This window comes from Apteryx mantelli, chromosome 13 (genome assembly GCF_036417845.1).
Source record: "Apteryx mantelli isolate bAptMan1 chromosome 13, bAptMan1.hap1, whole genome shotgun sequence".
Taxonomy (NCBI): domain Eukaryota; kingdom Metazoa; phylum Chordata; class Aves; order Apterygiformes; family Apterygidae; genus Apteryx; species Apteryx mantelli.
Genome location: NC_089990.1, coordinates 3,465,687 through 3,490,228, shown reverse-complemented (window position 1 = coordinate 3,490,228; position 24,542 = coordinate 3,465,687). Strand labels below are relative to the sequence as shown.

Here is a 24,542-nt window from a genome sequence, read left to right as displayed (position 1 = left end):
CCCGCCCGCCCCGCCCCCTCCCGGCGGGGCTGATGGGGGGGAGGGGGGCGGCGGGCAGCGAGGAGGAGGCGCGGGCTCGGGCGGCCGTTTATTGTGCCGGGACACGCGCTGCGGCCGGCGGGGCTGCCCGCGGCCGGGGCCTCCTGCCCGCGACCGGGGCCTCCTGCCCGCCAGGGGCTGCCCGCGGGCGTGGCGGCAGTGAGGGCCCCTCGGCACCCCCCGGGCTGGGGGCCGGGGCTGTCCCAGTGGCGGGTGACGAGGCTCTGTCCTGATGACTGGGGCCATCCCGGTGATGAGACTCTGTCCTGGTGACCGGGGCCATCCCGGTGACGGGTGACGAGGCTCTGTCCTGGTGACCAGGGCCATCCCAGTGATGAGACTCTGTCCTGGTGACTGGGACTGTCCTAGTGACAGGTGACGGGTGCCCGGGACTGTCCCAGTGATGGGTGACAAGGCTCTGTCCGGTGACTGCAGCCATCCCAATGACAAGACTCTGTCCCGGTGACCGGGGCTGTCCCAGTGGCAGGTGACGAGGCTCTGTCCTGGTGACCAGGGCTGTCCTGGTGATGGGTGACAAGGTTCTGTCCTGGTGATGGGTGATGCTCTGTCCCGATGACTGGGGCCGTCCTGGTGGCAGGTGACAAGGCTCTGTCCAGGGACCAGGGCCGTCCCAGTGACAGGTGACAAGGTTCTGTCCTGGTGACCAGGGCTGTCCCGGTGATGGGTGGTGAGGCTCTGTCCAGTGACCGGGACTGTCCTGGTTGCAGGTGACAAGACTCCTGGTGGCCAGGGCCATCCTGATGATGGGTGACAAGGTTCTGTCCCAGTGACCAGGGCTGTCCCAGTGACAGGTGACGAGGCTCTGTCCCGGTGATTGGAGCCATCCCGGTGACCGGGGCTGTCCTGGTGATGGGTGACGAGGCTCTGTCCTGGTGACCGGGGCTGTCCCGGGGACTGTAGCAGTGGGTTGCTGTCTTGTGTCCAGGGTGGGAAGGTGTTGCCGGCCCAGTAGTACCAGCCACCGGTGCCAGGCAGGGCGAGCGGGCAGTGACGGCCCAGCTCGGGTGGTCACGGCTCCTCGTCCGTGATGTCCAGGATGCTGGCCAGCAGCGCAGTGAAGGTGGGGCGCTCCTCGGCTTTCTGCAACGCGGGAAGGGAGAGCGATGCCGGAGCTGCTGGGGTCCCGTCTGCCCCCATCTTCTCCCCACTGCCAGACCCTCTCCCACCCCGGGGTGAGCTGGGGAGCCACTTCAGTGATCCCAGGGCGGACGGAGGCGGCCACCAAGTGACTTACCTCATGCCAGCAGCTGTACATGATGGCATAGACCCGCTCTGAGGCCTGCTGCGGTCGGTAGAGGCGCAGGCCTTGGATGACGTGCTCTGTCGTCTCGCTGTTGTTAAACCTCTCATAAGGCATCTTTCCCAGGGAATAAACCTCCCACATCAGAACGCCTGTTAAGGGAAACAGCCGGGGACAATTCACAGCACAGGAATATCTGTGTCTGGAGCTGGTTTGCAGAGGAGCTTCGCTGTTGTTGGGCCACCCTCTCACCCAGACCCCCAAATCACTAATGCTGTGCTCTCACCAAAAGCCCAGATGTCAGACTTGCTGCTGAACTTGCTGTATAGAAGGACTTCAGGGGGCGACCACCGAACCGGAAACTTTGACCCCATGGAGCTTGTATACTCGTCATCCAGAACATACCTGCAGCACATAAATGGATCAGGGGAGCCTGTCCTGGATTTCACGTTTCACCCTGCATGCACTCCAGATGTGGTTCAACAGGCAAAACATCCCTTTGCAAGCGAGTATATGTTAGGCAAGATGGGGAAAGGGCTAGAGAGACAAAGGAGCATAGCAAGAGGCAAAAAGGGCGCGTGGGAAGAAAGTTGCAGTCAGGAGACCAGAGATGGGGGAAGAAAGAAGCGAAGAGGAGGGGAAAGGGGAAAGAGAGATGAGGGAAGTAAGAAAGGGAGGGTGGGAAGTGGACAGGCAGAAGGTTGAGGCAGATGGAAGAGAAAAGACAGGAGAAGGCACAGAAAAAACAGAGCTGGTGGGTGGTGGGGGAGAAGACTGAAGTACAGAAGAGACCAAAGGAGGAGACGGGGGACTGAGAAAGGAAAAGTGACACAGACACATCAACCAGACCTGGAAAGGCCGAAGTCTGAGACTTTCACAATTCCTTGGTCGTTCACCAAACAGTTGCGAGCAGCCTGTGGAAGGAGAGATGGAAGCAGTCATCCCTACCTGCTGCTGCTTCTCCCTCCTCCCCCTGTGGCATCGGAAACTGTCTCGCCTCCAGTGATTCAGTGCTTTGTCCGGCTTTATCCCGCAGGCTGTTCCAGACAGTTAACCCGGCCTGGGGCAAGCTACAAAGTTCCCTGCACTGATGGCAGAAGAAGCCTCCAGGCATCCTGTTAACCCGTGGCAATTGCCCCATCAGGGTTTTGCCCGAACAAAGCAGCGCCAGGAGGAGGTTGGGTACGTCACATGGCAGGACCGCAAGCTGGCAGTGCCAGCCGGAGGTCTGCCTGCGCGCGCTGCAGGCTCAGCTTTTCGTGGAGATGGAGCGCTCCCTATCTATGTCTGCGCCGACGATGCCTGCTTGTGCTGCCTGGCCCGAAGCCCTGCACTCGCTGAGAGTGCATCCTAGAAAACCGCGCAGTGCTGCCCTTTCTGCAATCTCTGCCAGCCCGCCGCGGAGCACAGGCTTCAGAGATGCCGTGGTGGGCATCCTGTCCGTGCTGAGGTGGTCAGAGGCATGCTCTGAGGAGAAGGCTGCAGAGTTGCCTCTCCTCGTGCTGGTAGATGAGCTGAACCCTGTCTAGCATGTGCTGTGGTTGTCCCTGAGCTGGAGATGTGTCCTTCAGCCACATCCCTACCAGGTCTCGATGCAAGAACTGCTTGGATTCCAGGTACTCCATAGCTTCACAGACATCCTTGCACATCTCCAGCAGCTCGGCGGGCTGGAACCGCTGCCGAGACTCCCTCAGGAAGTTCAGGAGGCAGCCGTTGGCCATGTACTCGGTGATGATGAAGATGGGACGCTGCTTGGTGCAGACCCCGTAGAGCTGTACCAGCTTCTCATGAGACAGGTTCCTGTGTCGGGAGCAAGAAGGGGAAATCTGAGCATCTAGAAGGCCAAGCAGCAGGAGAAGCATCTCTGATTAAGGAGCAGGAGGATTTGGCAAGGGAAGGTGCTCCCAGCCCAGCAGCCAATGGAGAAACTTGCCGGGCAGCTCAGCACTAAGGGAGCAGGCTGCTGCAGTAGGAATGCACTTTGCAGTGTGTGAGGCTGCCTGCGGCTGCCCCCGACTGCCCCTCCAAACGATCCGAGAGTGCAGTCCTTCCAACGAGGTGTCTCTCCAGCACAGACCTGGGGGCTGGTCACCACTTACATCATGACTTTGGCTTCGTCGATAAACTCATCCTCTGACATGGAGCCCTCCCGGATCATCTTGATAGCGACGTTGTACTGGCCTCTCCATTTCCCGTACTTCACCACTCCAAACTGCCCTGTCCCCAGTTCCTTCAGGAAAGTCAGATCCTTCGGGTCAATCTCCCACGACCCTAGGACAGAGAGTGCAAGTGTGATGCGGGTGCAGGAGCCCTCCGTGCAGCGTGCTCCCAGCTGTCCGATCTAGTCAGTTCCGGAAGACCTCACTTCCATGGCTCACGAGCATGTGCTGCCCAGAAGATCATCACCACCGCCCCCAAAATCCATGAAATCTAACAGCTGTTCTTCTAAGGGGTGGGGAGCAAAAGTAGCTTGCAGTGTCCCATGGTCAGTGCTGTCACCAGAAGGCTCGTGAGGGTTGGGAAGTGATTGCCGGGAACGCGGTGAGCCCTGCCGCAGGGGGAGAAGCCAGGATCTGGCCCCAGCAAGTAACTGCAGGCAGAGGCTGTGCTGAGGGCTCCTCGGAAGCTGCTACCATGAGACAGGGAGGTGGCCGAGGCCAGCTTACCGTAGCCGAGGCCAGCTGTGGAAGGAGCGCTCTTCTGGTGTTGAGACACGGGGTATTTCAGTCTGGATATGAGGCCTGAAACACAAAGAAGTACATTGCTGGGTGCCTCTACACCGTGGTTACCCACACGGTGCCGGCAGGGAACAGGAGCCTCCTGCCTTCAGCACCAGGGGAGGATACTGGTGTGTCAGTAAAAATCTTGCTCTCTCCCTCTGTCCCCCAGGGCTCCTGTCCCCTCTCTGGCTCAGCCTGTCCCAGATTCTCCTTGCAAAGGAGCATTCTCGTTCCAGCTTTCCCTGGGCTGCTTCCAGCTCTGCCTGTTCCCTGTTGGAGAGGTCATTCGTCATTTTATCGCTGCGAATGCAGGCTGTCCGCTGGGCAAGTCGGATCGCTTCGTGTTTTGCTTTCGTCCAGAACAGGGTTGACGGAAATGGCATCAGTAAAAGAAAGCGATATTGCTTCCACCCGCCTCCAGCCGGGCTTAGAGCCCTTTACTGCAGCCCCCGGCGAGGTCTGCACCCGGGAGAGCAAACAGCTGTTAGAAGCTCTTGGTGGGGTGGGCGCAGCGGGGTGCTGGACGGACGCTGCCCTGCAGGAAGCCGGGGGAAGGGGCGCTCGGGGGAACACGAGGTCCCCGAAGCCGTGCAGAGCAGAGGTCCCTTTAGGCGGCGTTTCGCTCAGCGCTGCAGTGCGGTGCACCACTTCCCTGCGGTTTGCTGAAGCTGCCTCTGGGCTGCGCCGGCCTGCGGTGGTGCGGCGGGGGGGGGAGAGGGCGCTTGCTCCGGGGCCCGGCGCGACGCGGCAGAGAGGGCTCCCGGCCCGCGGGGGAGATGCTGCTTATGAAGAGCACCGGGCGCAGGCCGGAGCCGGGTGCTCCCGAGCGCTCACCGGCGGAGTTGTGCTGGTGGTACGTGATGAGCTCCGGGATGGTGTTGAAGAGGTGCTTTTCGGCCAGGTAGTACTGGTTCTGGGGGGTGCAGCATACGACGTAGTGGCGGATCATGCCCTGGGGGTCCCTGCAGAGACAGGCCGCGGGGTCAGCGGCGTCGGCAGGACGCGGGGCAGAGGGCGAGACGTGCCCCGAGGGGCCCTCTCGGATCTGCTTACACGGAGGACTTGGCGTAGACGGAGACGGTGTATTTGCCGGTCTTGCTGGTCGAGTCTCGGACGATGAAGCCCCCTTCCTTCCCCTAAAACAGAAAGGGGAGAGGGGACTGTAACAGGCAAGGCTTGAAGTGAGTGAAGATCGCAGCGTGGCTGCAGAGGACATGTTAAGGCAAAGGAGTCCTACTTCTGTCCCTGCCTCCTGAGATCCCTCCCGGGAGGAGGTGGCAGCGGGGCAGAGCCGGTTCCCGGAGCCGTCGGGGTGACACAGGCTGCAGGGTTTGCTCTCTCCCCCGCAGGCTCTTCGGGATAGCTAGACTCACCGCCGGGACCACGGGGCTCTCAGCTACCTGAGTCACTTCTGCTCAGGATCTGGCCTGTCCTGCCCTCCCCGTCCGCTGCGGAGGAAGCAGCCTCGTACCGCCCCTAAACCCCCTGCGCCCCGACACCCGCTGCACTTGGAAACACGTGATTTCAGTGCAGAGACACTGATTTATCTCCCCAGAGATCAGGCCGCTGTCTGGGCCTCCTCCCTCCCTCTCATCTCCAGTGGTGGCCGTCGGAGGAGCTCCGGGTGCTGGCGGTTTGGCTGGCAGCCCCGGCACAGAGATGTGCCCGGCGTTGGCGGGGCTGGATGCCGCGCTGGGCGCAAGGGGACGGCAGCCCGGGAAGGGCTACGAAGGACCCGGCGCCAGCGCTTACCTCCTGCTTCAGCAGTTGCTCTGCTTGGCTCCGGGTGATGTTCTTGGAGTACCACCTGGAGAGGGGACACGGCGGTCAGGAGAGGCCCCCGCTGCCGCCGCTGTCGTCCCCAGCCCGACCCGACCCTGGCCCAGCCGCCGCAGGGGACAGGAGGGCGTGCGGGGTCTCGGCGGCGGCTCTCGCGGGCCGGGATGCAGAGCCAGGCAGAGCTTAGCAAAACCCAATGGGAAAAGTCTCCACCCAAGTGCAACTCCCCACGTCCCCGTGCTTTCTCCTACTCACTCAAAGATCTCCAGGGAATTGCTGGTTTCGGTGACGTAGTTGCTGGGGATGTAGCCTTCCCTCCTGCGGGGGAGAAGGGGTTGGTCATGCACGGATGGAGGAGGCCAGCGGAAAAGCAGGTGCCTGCCCCGGAAAGCTGAGTGGAAATGGGCCAAAAAAAACAAACTTGGCCCGAACCTTTGGGGTCCCTGTTCGGGGAGGGCTGGTGTCCTTGGCAATACCCCAACCTGCTTCAGCCTCCCTCACCCCGCTCCCCTGCTCCGTAACGAAGGAGCCCCGCACACGTGCGAACGGCCTGTCTCGGCCGTGGAGCGAAGGGCTGGCCAGCCGGAGACCTGAGACCAGGACGGACCCCCGGGCGCAGGACGGGGGCGCCCGAGGCTGTCCCGCGTTGGGGCAGGTGCCTTCTCCCACGGGTGCTCCGGCCCCAGGACGGGACACAGTCGTGGGGCCTCTCACCCGTTCTTGTCGCGGGCTTTCCACCAGGGCAGGTGGCTTTCCTCCAGGATGAAGTACTCCTCGCCCTTCTGCAGCTGCAGGTCCTGCGCGTTCATGGGCGAGTAGTCGTACAGGGCCACCACCTTCTTCATCTCGCCCGCCGCGCCGGGGGCCGGCTCGGGGGGCAGGGGCTTCATCACCATCTTCGCCGGAGCGTGGGAGAGCGTGGGACACGGTGACGCGCCGCTCCCCGAGCGAGACCCTCCCCTCCCCGGCCGCGTCGGCCCTTGCGGTCCTCTCCGCTCCCACGTGCGTTTCCGCCCGGCTATCAGTCCCCACCACCCCGTGCTTTCTATCGCCACGTTTCCTCCTTGGAGACGGGCCGTCGCAAAAGATAAGCGTCGTCTCCAGCCCCTTCGGCCCAACTCGTGACTCCCCCCCGTATCGGGGCCTATCTCTCTCTCGCCAGCTCCCCCCGGGGAAGTCCTCCCGGGCTGTGAACCTCAGGGGCACGAGATACCAGCTTTTCCACCAGGTCTTCTGGCTCTATCCCCTGGTTCAAGCTCCTTCTCCCTCGGGGCGCTGCCTTGAGCAGAGCCCCGGGGCTGTAAAGCCCGGAGCAAAGCCCGGACGGTCACCGGATGCGTTGGCTTTTCCCGGGCAGCCCTTTCGTCCAGCGCCTGGGAGCGAGTCCGCGTCCCGCCGCTGGCCCCTACCTGGTCCTCCTCGGGAGTGGGGGGAAGAGGCTTCTTCGTTTTGCGATGCGACCGCCCGACTTTTAAACCTTCAGAAGGGGAAAAGGGGTGAAAGCGAAGCTAAATCCCCGGAGCGGGGGCGCGCGGGGAGGGGGGGGGGCGCGGTGGCTTACTGCCGTTCCTGCTCTCCAGGATCTTGCAGCCCATGGCGTTCTTGGCCGTCTGCGAGCAGCACAGGTACTGGCCGTCGATCCAGAAGCAGGGGTGGTACTTCTGCACCAGGTCGCTGTTGTAGCGGATCACTGCGGCGGGCGAGGGCAGCGTGAGCCGAGCGTCCCCCCCCCGGCGGCTTCTCCCCAAGCCGGAGGCGACCGTCGGAGGTGCCCCTTCTCCCCACGGAGAAGCATCCCGGCGGGAAAAGCCCGGCACTTGCTGCACCCTCGTCCCCGGGGGCTTCGTGCCGGCTCCAGCGGCCCCCCCCGCCGCCGCCGCCACCGCGCTAGCGAAATCGCCGACTTCCCCCTTATCGTCCCGCGCTCCTTCCGGCAGGCTGCCCCGGGGCCGGCTCCAGGCGCTAATCTGCCCCCGGCAGGCACGGGAAGCGCGCCCGGGGCGGGGGCGCCGGCAGGCGTTTCCCACGGGAGCTCGCCCATCCGTGGGCACGAGGCAACGCGGCCGCGGGACGCCGGGCCCCCCACCTCCAACCCCGGGAAGCCGGCCGCGCCGCGCGGCCGCCCCCGCTTCCCCGCGGCCTCACCGCTCTTGAGCTGGTGGATCCAGCGTTTGCGGAGCTCCTCCGTGGGGGAGAAGACGTAGAGGGGCCCCTCGTCGTACACCACCTGCGGGCGACCACCCGCCTCAGCGCCCGCGCTGCCGCCCGCCCCGAGCCGCGCGCGGCGCTCGCGGGACCGTGACGGGCAGGTTATAAATAAGCCCCCTCCGCCGAGACTTTCCACTTCCCCCTCCGAGTTTCGGCGCGCCGGGGGCCCGCGCCGGCAGGCAGCTGCGCCGGCCCGGCGGGGACCCCGCGGCGTGAGCGAGGCTCGGCCCCGTCTCACCTGGAAGGGGTAGGGGAAGCGCTCGATGATGGAGATCTGCTCCATGTTGTTGTAGTCCTCCCCTTTCCTCTGGAAGAGGGAGGCGGAGGTGGGCGCTGGCACCCGGCGCCTCGGTGGGCGTCCCGCGGCGAGCGGCACCCGCCTGCCCCGGGAGGGCAACGGAGGGGGGGGGGGACGGGGACGGGGGACGCCGGCCTCACCGGGACCTGCCGCTCGGGGGGAGGGTTGTTCTCGGGCACCACCGTCTCCACGCAGGTGATCTTCTCGATGTCCACCGAGCCCTTCTTACTGCCCCGGCGCTGCAAGAGACCGCTCGGGTCGGGCCATCGCCCGGAGGGACGCCGGCTGCTCGGAGCGGGGGGGACGGGACAGGACGGAGTGCGCCCCCATCCTCCCGCCGGCACTCACCCCGCGCTCGAAGTCGTACTCGTAGTAGGAGAGCTTGCTCTCCGTCAGCAGGAACAGGCGCTTCTTGAAGTTGAGGGGCGACGTCTTCTTCTTCTGCTGCGAGCGCTTCAGGAAGATGCTCTCCAGCAGGACGCTGGCCATGGCGCCCGGCTCCGTGCCGCCCTCGCCGGCGGGCTGCGCGCGGAGCGGGGGCGACACCGACACGGCGCCGGCTCAGGCTTCGCTCCCCGGGGCTGCCGGCGCCGGAGGGAGGGGGACGGGGCAGCGGGGACCCCCCCCCTTCCCAAATAAGTTGGCAAAAAATAAGTTGGCAGAGTCTAGCAAAGGCGGCTGGCTGGGGCGGCCGCTGGCCCGGGGCCCAGGAGTCCTGGGCCAGGGGCAGGGTGGCGGGGGGATCCCGAGGGACCCTGGCGTCCCCCGTAGCCCCACATCTCAGTGTCCCCGAGGGCTCCCCGCTGCTGCTGCCCCCCACGGGGGGCTCTGCTCCGGGTTCCCCATCCCCAGTGCCGGCTCCATCCCCGGCCTTGGGATGGACACCAGGTCCCCCTGCTCCCGGACAGGTTCTGCGCTGGGCAGCAACCGTCGGGGCAAAATCCCTGGGATCGCTGGCCGATCCCGGTGTTTGCCACCGCATCCGTCCCCCTTCCCAAGCCCGGGGCGCGGGGAGCGCCGGGTCGTTTACCTCGAGCCGCAGCAGCTGGGCCACGGCCAGCAGCGTCGGGCACGTGGGGCAGGTCCTCGCCGCGTCCTCTGCGACGGTGCCGCCGGAGAGGGAAGGACCGTGAGCATCTTGCAGAGCTCTTCCGACCCGGCAGGACACAGCCTCCCTCCCTGTCCCCAAAACAGCCTCCCCGTCCCCAAAACAGCCTCCCTGTCCCCAAAACAGCCTCCCCGTCCCCAGCACGGCTCAGCCCCTGGCCCTCCCTGGCTTGTCCCCTTCCGCCCCCCTCCTCCCGGCTTGTCCCCTCGCTCCGTCCCTGCCTGTCCCTGGGGCCACGGGGGCCTCGCAGCGGGACCCACCTCCGCCGCCAGCCATCACTGCCTTGCTGTGACAGCGGCAGCGGCAAGCGGGTGGGTGGAAGCGTCCCCGTCCTCCCCCCCCCGGCGAATGTGACTTCCTGCTGCTGTCACACCTCGGCCAAGCGTGCCGGGACGCGGCCGTCGGGCCCTGGCGCGCGCCGGCACCTCGGGGTACCGCGGGGGGGGGTGACGCCGGCTGGCAGGGGACCCGGGGAAAAGGGGGCTGCTGCTCCCTGCTGGTCCCCGGGGAGCTCGGAGCGACCCTGGGGCTGCTCTACCACCCTGCCCGGCCCCCGGGGCTAAACCTCGGCCGCCGGGTGCCGTCTGCCCGCGGGGCGATCGCTCCCTGGACGCCGGGGCTCGCAGTCCCCGAAGCGCCCGCGTTCGGGGCGAGGGGGGACGCGGCGCGGCAGCGACGGAGCGGGGACGCTCTGGCATGGCGGGGGGGGGGATAAACCGGCAGCTGCCGCCAGGCCCCCTCCCGCCTCCCGCCCCGGGGCTCCGGCCAGTGCTCGCAGCCCAGCGGGGAGGGGGCAGCCCCCGGCACCCGCGTCCAGCAGCCTCCGCACAGCGGGACCTGGGCACGAGCGAGCCGTGGGGGAAGCCACTGTCACCCTCGGCACCCACCCGCCACCCCCAGCCCCTGCTCCGGTGCAGCCCCATGTCCCCATCCCCGTCACCCCACGGCAGCCCCTCGTCCAGCCCTCTGCAGCCCCCAGGGCACCGCAGACCCGGGCAGGGCCCCGGTGCGAGGCTGAGGCTGAGGCCGTCCAACTCAGCTCACCCCTGGCTCAGCCCCGGGGCCCGCGCTGGCTGCCGGCGAGGCGAGCGGAGCGGAGCGGCTGCACCACGCGCCACGCGGAGGCCCCCGGCCGGTTTCGCCGCCCGCCGCCCCGCGGCCCCCCGCCCCATCGCCTCCTCGCCCCGGCGCCCCGCCGGTACCCGGCATCTGCACCCGGTGCAGCTGCCGGGGATGCTCGGTCCCGGCCGGGCGGCCTCGCCGCCTCGCGCCCCGCCGCCTCACCTCGCCTCGCCGCCGCCACGCGGTGCCACACCGAGGTCCCCCCGCCCCGTGCCACCGCCGCCACCGCCACCGCCACCGCCGCGCTCACCGGTGCCGGGCGCCCCGCGGCTCGGCTCGGCTCGGCTCGGCTCGGGGCGGCCGTGCCCGGCGCCACGCAGCCCGGCTGCAGCCGCCCGCGCCCGCCGGCCGCCGGAGGGGAGGAAGGACGGGGCCGGCCAACCCCACCCTTTCGGTTCCCCTTTTTTTTTTGGTTTCTGACTCAAAGCAGCGAGCGCGTTTCCTCCTGGAGACGCCCGGGGCCACCTCCACAGTGCCCCCAGCAGTCGTGCTGCCGCCCCGGGGCCCGCGCCGCCCGGCGGGATGGGGCCGGACGCGGCCAGGCCGCGGGAGCCGGGTTCGGGAGCCGGGATCGGGAGCCGGGATTGGGCCGGGCAGCACTGCCGGGGCGGTGGGCAGGGGTCGGCTGTGCTGCTGCCTCCTGCCCCGTGCGGCCCCTGCGCCCGCGTCCCTGCACACCCACACACACGTCCCTGCACACCCACACGCATCCCTGCACACCTGCACACTTCCCTGCACACCTGCACACTTCCCTGCACACCCGCACACATCCCCGCACACCTGCACACATCCCTGTACACCCGCACACACATCCCTGCACACCCGCACACCCATCCCCGCACACCCACACACTTCCCTGCACACCTGCATCCCTGCACACCCACATGCATCCCTGCACACCCGCACACATCCCCGCACACCCGCACACACATCCCTGCACACCCACACACTTCCCTGCACACCTGCATCCCTGCACACCCACACACATCCCTGCACACCCGCACACATCCCTGCACACCCGCACATGTCCCCACACACCTGCACATATCCCTGCACACCCACACACTGCCCTGCACACCTGGATCCTTGCACACCCGCACATGTCCCTGCACACCCACACATGTTCCTGCACACCTGCACACACACCACTACACAGCTGCACACATGTCCTTGCACACCCACACACATCCCTGCACACCCGAACACATGTCCCTGCACACCCACATGTCCCTGTACACCCCCACACATCCACACACACCCGCACCCGTCCCTGCACACCTGCATCCCTGCACACCCACACACATCCCTGCACACCCACACACATCCCCGCACACCCGCACATGTCCCCACACACCTGCACACCTCCCTGCACACCCACACACTGCCCTGCACACCTGGATCCCTGCACACCCACACATATGTCTCTGCACACCCACACGTGTTTCTGCACACCTGCACACACATCCTTGCACACCCACACGTGTTTCTGCACACCCGCACACACGTCCTTGCACACCCACATCCCCGTACATGTCCCTGGAACTTGCGCCTCTGCACACCCGCACAGCTGTTCCCGCACACCCGCACAGCCGTCCCCGCACACCACACGTACCCCTACGCGCCCTCACACCCCTGCACACCCTGCTCCCCCCGCACCTTCCCCACCCCCGCGCACCCCCCTACCCCTGCACCCCCGCACGCCCCACCACCCCCCTCCTACAAACACCCCCCCGAGCCCCTTCCCCCCTACCCCGGCCCCCGCCCCCCATAACCCTCCATACCCCCCCGCCCAGCCCTCTAGGACCCCCCTGCCTCCCCCAACCCTCCCAGCCCCCCCGTAAGCCCCCACTCCCAACCCCCCCCAAAACTTCTGCAGCCCCATAACTCCCCCTACCCCCTCCCCAAGCCCCCCAGCCCCCTGCACCCCCATATACCCTCCCCAAGCGCCCCAGCCCCCTGCACCCCCCCCGCGCCCCCCCCCGCCCCCCACGACCCCCCGGTGCCGGCCCCGCGCTGCGCCCCCGCCCGCCGCCAGGGGCCGCCAGCGCCGCCAGCGCCGCTCCGCGCTCCTCCCGCCGGGGGGCGGCGCTGCGCCACGCAGCCCGCGGAGACGGTCGCCTCCTCTCTATGGTTCCCCCGCTCCCATCTGCTTCCGCTTCCGGCTCGCTCCTTCTCTTCGGGCCGCAGCCGGCAAGATGGTAAGTGCGGGCGGCGGGCTGGGCTTTATCCGCCGCCATCCGCCCCGGCGGCGGCGCGCTCCGTCCGTTCGCGGGCCTGCCCGCTGCGGGGGGCCGCTGCGGCGGCGGCTGGGCCGTGGCTGGGCGGCGGGGCCGGTCGCAGGGCCGGGGCGGTGGCGGTGGCGCAGGCCCGGCCGGGGCGGGGGGGAGAGCAGGCCGCGGGCCGCCCCGGTGCCGGGGGCCGCCGGCCGCGCTGACGGGCCCCTCCGCCCCCCTCCAGGTGAACGTCCCGAAAACCCGCCGGACCTACTGCAAGAAGTGCGGCAAGCACCAGCCGCACAAGGTGACGCAGTACAAGAAGGGCAAGGACTCGCTCTACGCCCAGGGTAGGCACCGGGGGGGGCACCGGGGGGGCGATCTTGGGGCCGCGTGTGCGGCTGCGAGAGGAGCGGGGGGTGTTGCGGTGGGTCGTGCAGCTGCGGGGCGAGGTCTGCAGGGGTTTGCCGAGAGCACCGGCAGCGCGTCGCCGTTTCTGGGTTGCTGCCTGAGAAGAGCCGTTTTCTTCCGTAGGGAAAAGACGCTACGATAGGAAGCAGAGCGGCTATGGCGGCCAGACGAAGCCCATCTTCCGCAAGAAGGTGAGGGCGGCCTGCGGGAGCAGCACCGAAGCTCTCGGCGATCCGTGCACCCTGCTGGAGAGGGGCAGAGGGGGCCCCCGTGGCCGTGCGGTGCTGCGTCCTTGTGCCGTGCTACGGCAGCTCCGCGCTGGCTGCGCAGCCCCCCGCGAGCGTGGGTGACGTGAGGACGTGTTTCCCATCTAAAGCTGCTCTTCTCCCTGTTCTTTATCTCATGTGGGTTATGGTGGATTGATGTAGGTTGTATTTGCAGAGCAGGTTCTGCAGTGAGCCCTAGAGCTTTAGGGGAGATGGGACTTATGGAAATGCTGCTTTGAAAGAAAGAAGTATTAGCCTCGTTGCTTGTTAGAGGGGAAGAACATGGTGAAGGGGGGGGGGAAAAATGCCTGTTACTTGTTTTCTTTATAGTTTTGAAGTGTCAGTAGTTTATCCTTGAAGCTTTTATCAAGTTTGTGTGGCTTTCTGCACAGTTAGGCACTGACAAGGGTTCAGAATAAGTCAAGAGAGTGCAGTTCTGGTGGGTGCTGCAGAACACCGACATCTATCTTAGTTTGCAGTCCACTGTCTTCAAAGAAACTGCATCACTGGGCTGGTTCATAAGGGCTGCTGCGTTAGGTGCTTCCTGAGAGTCTTGGAGAAGTAGCGGAAACATGGCCGTACTATCCATTACACGTTAATCAGGGAAACCCGGTAGCTGTTGTCCTTCCTCTTCAGCGTGTGGTGTACCTGGAATGTTAGTTTTGCAGCAAACTTTCTCTTTTTGTCTCATATGGTGCTGCCTCTGTGCCCCCCCCATCTGCCCTCTACCAAAGACTGGGCGGGGGCAAAACCTGTGATATGCGCAGTGGGGAAATGAGATCCGACAAATGGATTAACCTGTCCACACAAAACCTGCTACAAGCTGTGCTTATAAACCTGCTTCAGCTAAGTGTTGCAAAGCTCCAGTATGCTGCTGGAGGCTTTCAGGAAGTCTTCCAGCAAAAAGAGAAAACCGGGCAGCAGTTTTCCCGGTAGACTTTATGCCGGGAACCAGGAGCACCTTGCAGAAAACACACCTGCAAGCAGCATACGCTGAGGCGCCGTCCTGCTTTCACAGCTTGGCTGCCTGCATTCTCTACCTGTAGGTTGCTGTCCCTATTTCTTTTTCTTTCCCCAGTTAACGTTATAGGGATGATTAGCCGAGGCTTATAACGGGTTATGGCTCTGTCCTGCTGTGACGGCCTCACAGCTTTGGATACTTCCTTTTGAGCTTTGTGCAGTTCTTCAGTAGGTGCAGGCCTGTATTCAGCACGTTGTGCCGCTGCCCCTCTGAATGAAAGTTTATCAGCGGTGCTGCTTACGGGTGTTTTTTCTGGCTGGCTTTCTACTGAACTTCTAACCGCTGCTAGGTTCTGTTCTCCCATGCTTTGCAAAAGAAACGCCTGTTCCTTGGCGCGCTCACTGCAGCAGGTTTTCCTCCAATATTATTGATGCCTGCAAGAGACCAGCCCTGCTCCAGTAAGTGCTTTTACTAGTGTTCTTTATGATAAAGTGCTGTGAGAAGATGATAAAGATCCATTTTACTTCTCATGCTGATCTTTAAGGTACTTTCTTGTTTTTAATGAGTGAGCCTGACTGTGTTGGTGGCCTTTAATTTTCAAGGATAAAGCGCTGAATCTTCAAGCGTACAGCTAACAGGCTTTTCCCTGCTAGAGGCAATTGGCCTGCTCTTGGGCGTTCTTCTCGTTGATAGGCCTCTGCTCTTCCCCTCCCAGGCTAAGACCACAAAGAAGATTGTGCTGAGGCTGGAGTGCGTGGAGCCCAGTTGCAGGTCCAAGAGGATGCTGGCCATTAAGAGGTGTAAGCACTTTGAGCTGGGAGGAGACAAGAAGAGAAAGGTATGTTTGTGTGCCAAGAGCGGCTGATAAAAGTGGAAATTTGGATGGTGAGGAACACAGCTGTGCTGGGAGAGAGGCGCTGCCACCAGCGTAGGCAACTTTTGAGCACTCCCAGACTCCTGGGTGCAAGATGTTGTACGTTGATCTGAGGGGCGTCTGTAGCCTCTGCCAGTCTGCCTGTTGTTGGAGGAATGGCTGTAGAAAAGTATTGTTGACAGAGCAAAGCTGGCTTGCTGCTCTGAGCTGATCGTGGTTCGGGAGAGGGTGAGATTCAGTGGTGAACATACTCACTCTGTCTTCCTTCTTACAGGGCCAGGTGATCCAGTTCTAAGCTCCATCTTGCTCATTGTTATGGACCATATTAAAGTATTTGGAAACATTCCATTGCTCATGTTTTGTACATCTCCTCTTGTTGGGGCTGGGACTTGGAAGCGTATCAACCCAACAGGAAGATGTTTTTACAAAGCTACTTAATAGACGAATAGTTTGTGGTCTTGACTGCTTATGAGGGTTTTTAGAGAAATTCAGCCAGTGGAAAAGATCTCCTTACTGCATTTCCAGGAGGTGTTGTACAATAAAGGTAGGGTCTGACAGTCTGACAGCTTTTTGTACCAGTAGTTTCTCTGTGAGAGCCTGAATTATGAATTTCAGTGGTAGAAGGCTGTCCTCAAAAGAGGACCCCTCTAAACTTGTACAGCTTTTATTTAATTTAAAACAGTTTATATCTCTATTGTAGTAGTTCTATTTCAGAATTACTTTAAATCTCTATGGTGGATTTGAACTGTTGGTAGACAAAGTGAATGAAAAATAAAACTTAAAATCCCTTTCTAGTGCATAACTGGCTGAGTGGACCTTCCTCCTCTCCCAAGTGCTTGCATTAGGGGAGAGGGAGAGGCAGGTAAGATTACAGGTGCTCGGAAATGGTTTCAACACAGGAGGGACCAGAGTAATTTGAACACCCCTGAACAGCCCCTGAACTTGGTTGCAGGTGCCTCTTTACAAACAGGGAGCAGTTGTCCTGACCTAAGGGGCAATAAGTGAGCTACCTGTTTTAGTTCATCTGTATCATTAGGCAGTGGTGACTTAGGGCAGCTCAGCCGTGACCTGCCAGTAGTGGCTGTGGGCTGCATCGTAGCTCAGTGACTGAGCTTCAGGCACTTGGTCCCTCAGCTGTGTGCTGTCTTGCTGGAAGGTGGCTGCGTGACAGGTTTCAACTGCCTGGCTCCTGTGTTAGGTTAGGTGCCAGCAACAGTCGTAATTATCTTAAACAAACAAAAAACACAGCACAGGTTCATCAAATGAATGGTGCCTGATGAGCAGAACCCAAAACACAGTACTTCATAGGACAGGCTACTTTGGACATTGATAGAATAATCAACTTGGGAAGCAGTGTGCTGCTGTCGAATAGGAAACCTGCTGATACTGGGTGCCGAGAGCACAAGGAACTTGGAGTAGCTTTTCTGTAGTGGGAATAGAGCTACAGGATGGAAAATGCCTCCTCGTGTTTTCATAGAGATTGAGAGATCTAAGTTGCAGAGCAGGAACAGAACTTGCGTTTTTGCTTTTTCGGTATTGCTGGCTAATGTGACTGGTGTTCTGAAGCTCCTGCAGCTTGAGCCGTCTGCAGCAGTGGCTCTGGTGGGCTCTGCCTGGGGCTTGCTCTGTCGAGCTGCGTCGTGTCAGCACTGCAGCTTTACCAAGCATTGCCCAAGTAACTAAGCTGTGGTGGAAGTTGTCATCTTTGCTATAAATAAAGTGGTCTTGCTTCTAAAACCAGACTTAATTTCAAATACCAGGCTGTACTCTTATAGCATGATTAAGAAAACAGCCCTTTCTATGAGCATTTTAATTCAAGTTTTTAAATCACAAAAGTGAGGACAAATCAAGATACCCGGATTGTGTAGCAGTCGGAGAACACCTTGGTACGTGCTGTTTGCATACATGATTAAGTAGCCATTTCCTATATCAGAAGGACCTGTGTAACTTTAACCTAAAGGTTACTGCCAGCCCTAGAAGGCACAGAGATATTTCGGGAAGGCAGTTCACGAAGGAAGGTGACCTCCCTGGCCCCATGCAGGGTAGGGAGGGGAGTTCTTACCCAAAAGGGAGTGACAGCCATTCCTGAGGGCAAGACTCCTGGGAGAAGGAGGAACGCTTGAAGCTCAGTTTTAAGGCATGATACTTTGGCCACATTCATACTAAGCAGACAGCTGGCAAGAAGGCAGTCGCTCAGTGCAGTGATCTAGGCCTGTCCCTGAGTCGTCAGAAGGTAGAAGGGGATGACCACATGCTGAGGAGGGGGTTGGGTTTCTTCAGGAGAGATAGGAGAGGGTTTTTTCTCCCTTGGAGTGAGTGTAACTGTATCGCCCATCTTGGCAAAGCAAGAACAAGGCAGCAGGGGTGTGTTTCCTTAATTGTCCCTGAAATGATCAAGAAGAGCTGTAGGATGCCGCATGTAAACTTTGCATCTCTTCAGTTACTAGTGGCGCTGCCTGTTAACAGAGGAGTTGCTGCCCTGCCGAGGCCCTTGTAGCCCCTTAGGAAAGGGGAGTTAGGTGAGATGCTAGAGAAAGGGTAAAAAAGTGAAGCAGCAACCGTTTCTCTGTTATCTCTTCATAATGGAGTGATGGGTCTTTGGTGCATTAAGCAGAAGATTCAAGGTGCACACAGAAGCACTTGAATGGTGCTGAGGGGAGAGCAAAGGCTTCCCACTTGGAGGTGGGAGCCAGTCTTCCTGTGACAAGAAGTCTAGAGAGAGATGGAGGCTTACAGGAAGACAGTCTTTGTACCTCCTATAATGCCACCACTTTCAGCAGTACGGTGCCTGTTGGGTTCACCTCTACGCTCAGGGAGGAGACCCAGTTGTGAAATCCCCAGTCTCTGCTGGTTGGCAGGACCTGCCGGACGGAGCACGTTGGGTTGCAGGCCAGCCCGTTGCCGAGGAAGGTGAGGGAGAAGGTGAAGTTACGAGGGCCCCCAATTTCCTGCCGGTTCAGCACTGCCACAGCATGGGCTCTGCCTGAGAGAGGCTTCTCCCACAGCTCGAAGTTGTTGTCCTGCCAAGAAGAAAAACCCAGGGCCTGCATTAGGGGAGATGGAATTGATGGTCTTTATGCCTGTCCGCTTAAGCAGGCTTCAAGAACAAATGGGCTCATTGGACTTGTGTTCCCAAACCCTGGGGTCTCCTCTGCGTACCCCGTTTGTCCCCAGGGTCCTCCCCCTGAGGAGGTGGCCTCCCATGGCCCAGAGAGCACCCCTAGCCCCAGGCCCTGCTGTACCTTGGTGATGCGGTATCCCTGCTTGCCCAGCGGGTCCTGGTTGATGGCAATCACCTCTTTGTTCTGGAGCAACCACTTGGCCTCGGGGCTGATGTCCCGCAGGTCATTGGACATGAAGAGGGGAGCTGCCATGATAGCCCACATTGCCATCTGAGTCACTGCCTGGTTCCAGCTCAGCCCAAAGTTTCCAATCACTAGCTGTAATGACACAGAAGAACGCCTGGTAATGCTGCCTGCCGAGGAGAAACTGAGCCACCAGGGTGAGTACGGGGAGATGACAGGATGCTGAGGGTGGGACCCCTATTACTCTGGGGCCTGATTAGGTAGGCTGTGCTCTGTCAGCGAGACCAGCTGGTTGGGAAAGGTGAGATGGATGACTAAGGTGACAATTTAGGATGACCCCACAGTGGAAGTAAAGAAGGATCCTTATCTGGTGGTAGATCAGCACTTCCTAAAATTGCTCCCAGTGTCACATGTGTGTTTTGGATTGGTGCTGCCTGTAGAGGCTACGTTTACACTGAGAGAGTGCTTTCTCAGTACTGTGGAACTGTATTCCAGTGCGGTGTGTTTAGAGGATGCTGTTCTGCTCCAGTGCTCTTTACCTTCCCTGCCAGGGGTCCCTCTCACAAAGTTCTTGATCCCAGGACCCCATCAGAGCCTTTGGCCTCAGTGTTTCTCCTCTGAGTCTCTTTCCCCATCCCAGCCAGCTGGATAAAGGATTTTTTGCTGGTGCTGCAAGAGATGGGTGTTGCTGTACTTGCCATGTCAGGATCATTCCAGCCCCCTGGCCCAGCTATCTTCACAATGCTGTCCTGGTGAATTGCTGTCCAGTCCAAGATGCTCTTGATGCTGCTCCAAGAATCAGAGACATCGAGAAAGTTCCTCCAGTGGTTGCAGTACTGCTTGATCTCTGTGTAATTGGGCTGCCAAAACGATTAGTGTGCTCAGCCAGAGAGCTTGGCTGTACAAGAACAAGACTGTATACAAAGCTAGACTAGATTAGGGATATTTTGGGGAGAACTGTGGTGGTCTCTTCTGCCACCAGCTAGCTGGATGATCTAGTGCATGCTGGTTCCCTAAAACATGTTTTGCACTGAATGACTCGAGTCTTGTCATGCACCAGACAACGCTTCCTTTGGGAGAACAGCTGTGGCCACCTGCCTCTGTCAGAAAATCCTCCTGGACCCTATTTATTTGAAGGTGTAATGGGCCAAGTGGGATGAAACTGTGACATCCTAGTTAATTACTGTCATTTCTTGGGTGGACACCCTGCACTGATTAATACATTAAAGTCTCTGTGGGAGGAGGTGGCTGCATCCTGCATGACAGCATGGGGAAGCCAGCTATGGGTGGAGAGCAACATGTCAGTCATGGACCCTAGCTGGCAGACGTTTGTTGGTAAACAATACAGAGGACTCGTGTATATATACGGTTCTGTGTGTTAAATATGCTGTTCTAAAGCCTCGGAGTCTGCAGCACTCTGTACAACTGAGCATCCTGGAGGAATAATACTGAGTTATCGGCTAGCTGGTGTGTCTTGTTGCTCAGTTCCTCAGAGGCAGAAAGCAGATGGAAGCTGCTGCGCACTTCAGTGTGCTCCAGCTGGGCTGTGCCTTCAGCAGTGGTCATGCTGTAGGATCCTCCTAAATCCCTGAGGAGATCATTCCCTTTCAGCAGAGCACTGACTCAGCCTCAAGGCTACTTCAGGTCTCCGGAGGAAAAGTGTGGTTTACCTCCACCTTGCACTCACCTCTGTTGTCAGACCGGGGAGCAGCAAAAAAATTCTCAAGAGGCTATTTTGCAATCTTAATGCTTTTCTTTGAACTGTTCTTCCCGCTTGGCACACAGCTAGCACCCAGAAGAGCCCTGAGAAACACCGCTTACCTGCTGCACGGGCCTCAAATAGAGAGGCCATTCACAGGAGTACACAATGCTTCTTCCAGTCTTGTTCAGGGCCAGAGACATGTTTCTGTAACCTAGAGTAACAGGACAGGCAGGGGTTATGCAGTCTGCCTGAGCAGAGAAGGGACCTGATCCAAGGTCACAGGTTTGGGTTTGAGTTCAACTTTTGCAAAATCGAAGCTCAGCATATGCTAGTGGCTGGAAAACCAAAGGGAAGGCAGGGCAGTTCATAATCTGCAGCCAGTCTCCTGCCTATCAAGGAAAGGCAAGCTCCTTTCTGGCTTTGCTGCAGGTCACGGGCAGCGTTGTTGCTCTGAGACTGCTGATCTCCCTGCACATACTGCTGCGGGTTGAGGCTGCAGTTCTGCTGTCTGGTGGTTTTTTTTCCCTCTAGATACCCTCAAATACAAGCTGGTATTTTTTAAGCTGTCGGGTACAACTTTGGTGGTTAATGTTGCAGGCATATGTCCTTATGAGACGTTTGTGTCCTATGGACTGGGCAGGAATGCAAAAGCGATAGCTTTATCCTGTCCTTGACCCCAGAGAACCCTGCTAAGTCCCTTTTAATCAGCACAGAGAGAATGAAGACTTTGTTATCTCTCCCCAAACTGCTTTGATTCGACTGGACTTTATCTAGCTTACAGATATGCTCTACCAAGAGCTTTCAGCTTAACTGTCGCTTCAGGTGCTGTCTGAGCTGTGCTCCTGGCCGCAGCAGCCAGCATATGCTGGACCAACTGGCTTTGCTGGGATTGTCACTTGGGCAGGTTCCCTCTGCCAGACAGGCAGGACTGTGTGTGCAGGTTTCCTGCTGCCAGACCCTGTGGTGCTGACTGTGCCAGCCCAGCAAAGAGAAGACCATCTTCTGAGCTGTGTCATTCTTCCCACAACTCTGCTCACGTGGCATTGGGGTTTACTGGTACTTACAGAGGGTCTGTAGCTGAATCCCCCCAGAACAGCAAGTTACTGAGCTTTCAGCTTCTCATTTGCCAGCCTGCGTGTAAATAAATTCTGAATTGGCATTTGCACTGGCATGCTTTAAAATGAAAATCCCAGTAGGTTTTTCATGCCAGAATTGTCTTGACTTCTGTCTCTTACGAGCCCTGATAACTGCCCTTTTTATGGCTGATGCAAGCTGTTTTGGCTTAAAGTGGATCCGTTATGACACTGCCTTACTAAAGGGATTAAGGGTTAATTGTGTGAAGTGCTTTGAGCTCTCCAATAAAGGCACTCCAGAAGGGCAAAGCCTTTGCTGTTTTAAGAGCTGATGCAGCAGTCCACACGGATCCCCCCAGAGTATGCAGTCGTGTTTCTTTGCTCAGCTTGATACAGCCTCTGGGGAAGAAGGCTGCTTTTTCAAGCCGTACATGCAAGTAGAAGCTCTGGGAGGCAGCAGGGGGAAAGCTGAATAGGTAGATAGAAGCCACTTGGGCTAGCAGTAGTTGCTACCCTGGAGAGAGCTACCTTGAGCTCGGGAACATAACCTTATAACTGCTTTTGTAAGCAAATATCTTAATGACTATAGTCAGGGAAAAGCAGCTTTCTGGAACCTGCCCCTCGCTGGAGTTCCTGCTGACTGCAGAATGTTCCCAGCTTTCGACACAGCGCGGTCTCGAGTCAGTACGAACCTTCTGCCAGCAGCTCCAGCGTGCCAAAGTTGCAGCCGTCAAACTTGAGCAGGTCCACGCCCCAGGAGGCGAAGGTCTGGGCGTCCAGCTCATAGTGATTGTAACTGCCGGGGAAGCCAGCACAAGTCTTGTTCCCCACGTCACTGTAAACTCCTAGCTTCAGCCCTTTGGAGTGGACCTGAGCTTGCAGACAGAAAGAGAATGGAGGATTGAGGAGCCACGAGGCAGGAAGAAGCAGAGTTGAGAGAGCAAGAGAAAAAAAGCCCGCTTCGGGAAGCAGGGCCTTAACTCAGCGGCTATGTAGGAGGCTCCCACACCTCCTTCCCCTGTGCCCCCACGATGAGACCAGCGTGACTGCTCGTCAGATCCGCATCCGCTGTTGTCACCCTGGCAATTTGCGGTTCAAAGCAGTGCACAAACAAGGACCGAACTTCCCCTTCCACAAGGGTGGTGGTAATCCCCTTTAGCAAGAGTTTAGAAAATTCTTAGGAACAAAGTTTACAAACCAGTTCCCTGATCTTATTTGCAGACTAAGCTTGGCATAAGCCATTGGCAGAGGGGGCGTTTAGGCTCTTCTAAGCAGGTTTCCCTCTGGCAGCGCCCCGAGCCGCAGCGGCCGCACTCACGTGGTCCGCCAGCTTGCGGATCCCGCTGGGGAAGCGCTTTGGGTCCGGCTGGAGCCTGCCGCGCTCGTCCCGTGCCGGGGCCATCCAGCAGTCGTCGATGCAGACGTACTCGTAGCCTGCGTCCTTCCAGCCTTCGGAAGCCATCGCGTCCGCCATCTCCATGAACAGCTGCTCGCTGGGGGCACCGACGCAGCCAGGGAGCAAAGCGGAGACCGTGGCAGCCCGGTTTCCAGCGCTGACGCTACCACCCACCCGCGATCCCGGGCTGTGGGGTCTCCACCTGGGCGCCGCCGACCCTGAGGCAGCCCCCGGGCACCGTGCTTGTCCCCGGGGTAACCCCCCCCCCGGTGCCAGTGCCCGGGGTAACCCCCCCCCCCCCGTGCCACCCCTCCCCGGGTACCGGTGCCCGAGGTCACCCCCCCCCGTGCCACCCCTCCCCCCCGGGTGCCGGTGCCCCGGGTACCCCCCCCCCCCGGTGTCACCCCCCCCCCGCCGGTGCCACCCCCTGGTGCCACCCCCCCCCCGGATACCGGTGCCTGGGATCACCCCCCCCCCGGTGTCACCCCCCCCGGATACCGGTGCCCGGGGTCACCCCCCCTGGTGTCACCCCCCCCGGATACCGGTGCCCGGGATCACCCCCCCCCCGGTGTCACCCCCCCCGGATACCGGTGCCCGGGGTCACCCCCCCTGGTGTCACCCCCCCCGGATACCGGTGCCCGGGATCACCCCCCCCCCCGGTGTCACCCCCCCCCGGATACCGGTGCCCGGGGTCACCCCCCCTGGTGTCACCCCCCCCGGATACCGGTGCCCGGGATCACCCCCCCCCCCCGGTGTCACCCCCCCCGGATACCGGTGCCCGGGGTCACCCCCCCTGGTGTCACCCCCCCCGGATACCGGTGCCCGGGATCACCCCCCCCCCCGGTGTCACCCCCCCCGGATACCGGTGCCCGGGGTCACCCCCCCTGGTGTCACCCCCCCCGGATACCGGTGCCCGGGATCACCCCCCCCCCGGTGTCACCCCCCCCCGGATACCGGTGCCCGGGGTCACCCCCCCTGGTGTCACCCCCCCCGGATACCGGTGCCCGGGATCACCCCCCCCCCGGTGTCACCCCCCCCCGGATACCGGTGCCCGGGGTCACCCCCCCCTGGTGTCACCCCCCCCGGATACCGGTGCCCGGGATCACCCCCCCCCCGGTGTCACCCCCCCCGGATACCGGTGCCCGGGGTCACCCCCCCTGGTGTCACCCCCCCCGGATACCGGTGCCCGGGATCACCCCCCCCCCGGTGTCACCCCCCCCGGATACCGGTGCCCGGGATCACCCCCCCCGGATACCGGTGCCCGGGATCACCCCCCCCCGGGGTCACCCCCCCCCCGGGTACTGGTGCCCGGGATCACCCCCCCCCGGGGTCACCCCCCCCCCCGGGTACTGGTGCCCGGGGTAACCCACCCCCGGTGTCACACCCCCCCCCCCCCGGATACCGGTGCCCGGGGTCACCCCCCCCCCGGTGTCATCCCCCCCGCCGGTGCCGGTGCCCGGGGCGGTACCTGACGCAGCGGCGGGGGTCGGCGGCGCAGTCGGTGCCGCAGAGGAACCTCTCCCAGTGCAGCCAGCCCATCGGCGGCGTCCGCGCCACGCCGTTGTCCAGCGCCGCCGCCGCCGCCGCCAGCGCCGCCAGCGCCAGGGCCCAGCGCCGCAGAGCCCGCCGCCCCGCCGCCGTCATGGCCGCCATGGCCGCCGGCACCGCCGCCAGACGGGCAGCCCGCCCGCCCAATCGCGGCGCGGCCCCCGCCGCCCGCGGCCAATCGGAGCAGCGGGACGGGCCGAGGCCCGCCCCCTCCCCCTCTCCCCGCGGAGGGCGGCGGCCCGGGGGGCCCCGGCGGCG

General features: G+C 61.5%; 3 protein-coding genes across 3 annotated transcripts; 1 reads left to right on the top strand and 2 right to left on the bottom strand.

Moving 5' to 3' along the window:
* Nucleotides 1-75: 75 nt before the first annotated feature.
* On the bottom strand, nt 76-9,391 carry BTK (Bruton tyrosine kinase). The gene is made up of 19 exons (XM_067303980.1): nt 9,336-9,391; nt 8,654-8,827; nt 8,446-8,544; nt 8,246-8,314; nt 7,945-8,026; nt 7,361-7,489; nt 7,209-7,276; nt 6,514-6,695; nt 6,055-6,117; nt 5,773-5,827; nt 5,074-5,156; nt 4,855-4,982; nt 3,967-4,041; nt 3,400-3,571; nt 2,884-3,100; nt 2,150-2,214; nt 1,587-1,705; nt 1,295-1,452; nt 76-1,140 (listed from the first exon to the last, which is right to left on the bottom strand). Exons 2-19 carry the CDS (start codon nt 8,792-8,794, stop codon nt 1,069-1,071), a joined length of 1,977 nt encoding a protein of 658 aa, XP_067160081.1. The 5' UTR covers nt 8,795-8,827; nt 9,336-9,391; the 3' UTR covers nt 76-1,068.
* A 3,241-nt stretch (nt 9,392-12,632) lies between these two features.
* RPL36A (ribosomal protein L36a) lies at nt 12,633-15,606 on the top strand. Its single transcript, XM_067303898.1, has 5 exons — nt 12,633-12,733; nt 12,993-13,098; nt 13,283-13,350; nt 15,102-15,224; nt 15,535-15,606. Exons 1-5 carry the CDS (start codon nt 12,731-12,733, stop codon nt 15,553-15,555), a joined length of 321 nt encoding a protein of 106 aa, XP_067159999.1. The 5' UTR covers nt 12,633-12,730; the 3' UTR covers nt 15,556-15,606.
* A 1,429-nt stretch (nt 15,607-17,035) lies between these two features.
* Nucleotides 17,036-24,389, bottom strand: GLA (galactosidase alpha). The gene is made up of 7 exons (XM_067304410.1): nt 24,205-24,389; nt 22,659-22,833; nt 22,033-22,210; nt 20,387-20,478; nt 19,264-19,425; nt 18,503-18,700; nt 17,036-18,280 (listed from the first exon to the last, which is right to left on the bottom strand). The coding sequence occupies exons 1-7, from the start codon at nt 24,387-24,389 to the stop codon at nt 18,017-18,019; spliced, it is 1,254 nt and encodes a 417-aa protein (XP_067160511.1). The 3' UTR covers nt 17,036-18,016.
* Nucleotides 24,390-24,542: the final 153 nt, after the last annotated feature.